General features: G+C 33.5%; 1 protein-coding gene across 1 annotated transcript; it reads left to right on the top strand.

Moving 5' to 3' along the window:
- The first annotated feature begins 862 nt into the window (after positions 1 to 862).
- On the top strand, positions 863 to 4,680 carry LOC110723950 (cytochrome P450 71A1-like). Its single transcript, XM_021903363.1, has 3 exons — positions 863 to 2,518; positions 2,916 to 3,231; positions 3,522 to 4,680. The coding sequence occupies exons 1-3, from the start codon at positions 1,950 to 1,952 to the stop codon at positions 4,125 to 4,127; spliced, it is 1,491 nt and encodes a 496-aa protein (XP_021759055.1). The 5' UTR covers positions 863 to 1,949; the 3' UTR covers positions 4,128 to 4,680.

Here is a 4,680-nt window from a genome sequence, read left to right as displayed (position 1 = left end):
GTTTCCATTATGTAATGATTGAGTTTGACAACTAAAAAATGTTTATAGCAAGATTTAAACTCAAAACCAACAAGTCTTACTATCTAAACAAACAAATTTAATTAGCAAATTAAACAGGTATAATTAAACTAGCAACCCGGGGCATCGCCCGGGCCACACACTAAGCTAGTTGCATATTAAAATCATAAAACATATATAACCACTGATTACAAAACTTCTTTTGTTTAGCACATACTCTTGAAATACAAATCAAAAACAATAATGGGTTTTCCAAATTAAGCTAATAAATTTTAAGACGATGTTGAAATAGAATGAACTTCATAATTAAAGAATATTACTAAGTATATTTTTAGTGTGACCAGTTCGCACCAATACTAATCAGTGTTAAACAATTTCATTCAATTTGAATATGGAATTGAAAAAGGGATAATTTTTATTTTTATTTTTTATTTTTAATTTCGTACCTAAATACCAATTTGTTTCTAAATAAACGAATGTAATTCGAAAATGCTGTAATAATTAAAATGGTAACAAAATTTAGACAATTCAAATTTAATTGACATGTAACAACACCACCATATACATGATTTACGGACAATTATCATTGTGATTGGGAGACCGCATGCTACACAACTACTCCCTCCGTTTTTAAATACTTGTCCATTTCTATTTTTTGCAATATTCATTTATCCTACTTTGACTAATGTTTGTGATTTATACATAAGAAAAAATATAGTCGTGTGGTACTTGTTGGAATCATCTCAATGAATAGATTATTAATTTTTAATTGTTAGAAGTTATATCTATTGATAATTTAAGATATTAGTAATCAAAAATTGGCATCGGCATGCGTGTCTAAGAGAAATAGAGCAAGTATTTGAAAATGGAGGGAGTAGTTATTAATAAGTGTGAATTGAGATAAACAACAGTTACATGCAAGTACTATCCCAAAAACTTTCACTCAATTAGTTAGATGTGTATGATTAGCTAGGTTGAAACCCTAATAAATTAGAGTCTACCAGACTTTAAATTTCATAATTGATGAATGCATCGTCACAAGTAAAAAAGAGTAATTTTAAGTCACTATAATACCAGTTTGATATATACTAAGTATGTTTTTTTTTTTAACTAACTCATAGCCGATTAGAATCCACACAAAATCGAATATATAAGCAAATGTGATAGTCTTATTCAAATTATGGTAATTGGATTTAAAAATTCACAAATTTTTATATGTGGCTGGCCACATGGTGCGACAGGGGTTATTTGTAGGGTGTTACTGGTTTGGTCAATGATTACCTGTAAAGTGTAACTGGTTTGGTTAAGGGTTACTTGTAAGGTGTTACTAGTTTTGGTCAGGGGTTACTTGTAAGGTGTTACTGGTTTAATATGAGGTTACTTGTAGGGGGTTACTCGTTCGGTCAGATAGTTACTTATTTTGGTGTTATTTGTTCGATCAGGAGGTTACTTGTAGTAGGTTATTCATTTGGTCAGGGATTACTTATTCTTGAATTATTACTTATATTGGGGTTACTTGTTTGGTCAACGGTAAATTATAGGGCTAATTATTTATTCAAGAGTTACTCGGTCCGTCATGGATTACTCTCACACGGGATTCGCGCTAAGCGACTGACTAAGTAACTCCTACCAGTAACTCTTAAATACGTAACCTCTAAAAATAACCCTTGAATAGGTAACCCTTTAAGTAACCCATATAAGTAACCCTTGAAAAAAAATACAAGTACTCCATGAATGAATAACCCATACAAGTAACCCAGGACAAAGCCAATAACCCCTATCACATGGTGTGGCCTGCCGCACTGAAAATCCCCCTTAAACAATATGTTACATCTCACTATAAATAGTCTTGCTTAGTTGCATGGTGAACACATGAACAATTAGCCAAAAAAAAAAAAAAGTTTACTACAATTACGAATTTTCAAAACAAAATGTTAGTCCTCTTACTTCTTTTGGCAGCTCTTTCTATCATCTTTCTTGTAATACTTTCAAAAAATGGTAAAAAACAACGATTTCGCCGTCCTCCTGGACCAAAAGGGCTTCCCTTAATTGGAAACCTCCACCAATTTGAACCCTTAAACACTCACGTCTACTATTCCAAACTAGGCAAGACCTATGGCCCAATTTTCGCGCTCCGGCTAATGAGTAAACCTATGGTTGTCATACAATCGGCAAAGTTAGCCCAAGAGGTCTTTCAAACGCAAGATAAGAATTTTTGTAATAGACCATTCACGGTCGGAAGAAAAAGGTTAAGTTACGATGGGTTAGACGTAGCCCTTAGTCCATATAGTGATTATTCAAAAGAGATGAAGAAGATACTAATTGTCCATCTTCTAAGCTCGAAGAAGGTCAATTTGTTCGCTTCAATACGCCATGATGAAGTCTCAAGGCTGATTCAAGAGGTTTCTTCTCTATCTTCTGCTTCTAAAGTCGTCAATTTGAGTCAATTGATTCTCAATTATGCAAGCTCAACTTCTAGCAGGATCATGTTTGGCAAGAGGTACGTATGACACTAATGCGTATTTGCACTTAATTAGGGTGCCGAAAAAATTTAAGTCAAACTGTTGCAATTTATATCATAATTTGAGAACTAATTAACCAGTCTCTCTTAACACATTATTTAAGTGATCAAACTGTTGCAATTTATATCATGATTTGAGTACTCTCTCCGTCCTTAAATTACATTCCTACTTCTAGCATTTATTCCTCACATAATAGAGAGACTAATAGAGAGAAGTAGGAATGTAATTTAGGGACGGAGGGAGTACTAATTAACAAATCTCTGGCCAATGTATAAAAACACAAACCACTTGACATATAACACCTTTAGCTTTATAACTATAACTCCATAAAATCTATGAATAATATTGGTGCATTTGTTGTTTGAAAATGCACAGATACAGCGACAAAGAAGAGTTAGGAAGCAGATACCATAGCCTTCTATCCGAAATCCAAACGATGTTCGCAGCCTTCTTCTATAGTGATCATTTTCCTCTTGGGGGTGTGCTTGATAAACTAAGTGGACAATCCTCTAAGCTTGAGAAGACCTTTAATGGCTTAGATTCGGTTTATGAAAAAATTATTAACGACCATCTAAACAAAAACAAGCTTGAATCGGAGCAAGAAGATATAGTTGATGTTCTTCTCCGCCTCATGAATGATACTTCATTTGCATATAAGCTCACAATGAACCATATTAAAGCAATTTTAATGGTAAGTGTTTAATGAATATTTATACTTTGTATATACATAGTCATTAGTCAAGTGAAAAAGGATGAAAAGGATTTTACACGTATACATAATTTTTGAACTAAGGGTCTATTCTCATACAATTATTTTCAGTTCTGTTCAGCTCAGCTCTAATAAGTTAAGTTCAGTTCAGCTGAATTCAGTCATCGAGAACAGACCCTAAATATGCAAATTTTTATTTATTTTTTAAGTTTGAAAATTTGAACCATCGTTCATTTATTTGGTGATACCAATAAAATCTAATGTACTTGCAGAATCTTTTTAGTGGAGGAGCAAATACCACAACAGCTGGGGTAATTTGGGCGCTTACAGAGCTAATAAAGAACCCCGTTCCAATGAAAAAAGTACAAGAAGAGCTAAGGAGCACCGTACAAAATAAAGGTTTTATATTAGAAGGCGATCTCCCAAAGCTTGAATACTTCAAAGCAGTAGTGAAAGAAACATGTAGGCTACACCCACCGTCCCCATTACTTATTCCACGTGAAACTGTTTGTAAAAGCATTATTGAAGGATATGACATTTTACCGAATACTATAGTAATTCTTAATGCATGGGCTATTGGACGAGACCCAAAATATTGGAAAGACCCGGAAATATTTATGCCAGAGAGATTTATAGGGAGTTCAATGGATTTGAAAGGGAAGGTAGCAATGTCAATGATTCATTTCGGGGGTGGAAGAAGAATGTGCCCTGCCGCGAATTTTGGTCTAGCAAGCCTTGAGCTTGTGTTGGCCAATTTGTTGTATTCTTTTGATTGGGAATTGCCTGATGGTTTAAACATGGAAGACATTGACGACACCAATGTGCTCCCTGGTCTTATTATGCATAAGAAACAACAACTTTGCTTGATAGCAAAGTAATTCTAAGGGCAAAGATATTGAAATCATACATGCATGTTTCATTCAATCTCTTGTCTCTCATCTATCATCTTCCCTTCTTTTGACTGTTGTTAAAAAAAAAAAAAAAAAAAAAAAAATCCATCATCTTAGATTTAATTCTGTGATTAAGGCTATGTAACGTACTATGGACAAAGTATTATGTAAAATATCTTACGCAAGTTTGTGGATGTGGTTTAATTCTTTGATTAAGGCTATGTATTATGGTCTAAGGCAAAGTATTATGTAAAAATAATCCATCATCTTAGTTTTAAATCTTTGATTATGGCCCTGTTTGGTTTGATGTAAAATGTTTTCATGCAATATGAATTTTCCATTTTTTTCCCATTTTCCTTTGTTTGGTTTGTTAAGGGGTGGAAAACAATATTTCCAAGGGTGGAAAATTCCATCCTTAATGATGGAAAATATTTTCCTTCCCAAAATAAGGGAAGCCGCATTTTTCTCCCTTCTCCTTACCTCCTTTTTTTTTTTTACTTTCCTCTCATTCATCCTTACATTCCCACTCTTATTTTTTATT

This window comes from Chenopodium quinoa, unplaced genomic scaffold (genome assembly GCF_001683475.1).
Source record: "Chenopodium quinoa cultivar QQ74 unplaced genomic scaffold, ASM168347v1, whole genome shotgun sequence".
Classification (NCBI taxonomy): Eukaryota; Viridiplantae; Streptophyta; class Magnoliopsida; order Caryophyllales; family Amaranthaceae; genus Chenopodium; species Chenopodium quinoa.
This window is presented reverse-complemented; position numbering and strand designations above follow the sequence as displayed.

Coding starts and splice junctions, on each gene's coding strand:
- LOC110723950 (XM_021903363.1), top strand. CDS start 1,950: ATGTTAGTCCTCTTACTTCTTTTGGCAGCTCTTTCTATCATCTTTCTT. Junction 2,519..2,915: donor AGGATCATGTTTGGCAAGAG/GTACGTATGACA, acceptor GAAAATGCACAG/ATACAGCGACAAAGAAGAGT. Junction 3,232..3,521: donor ATATTAAAGCAATTTTAATG/GTAAGTGTTTAA, acceptor ATGTACTTGCAG/AATCTTTTTAGTGGAGGAGC.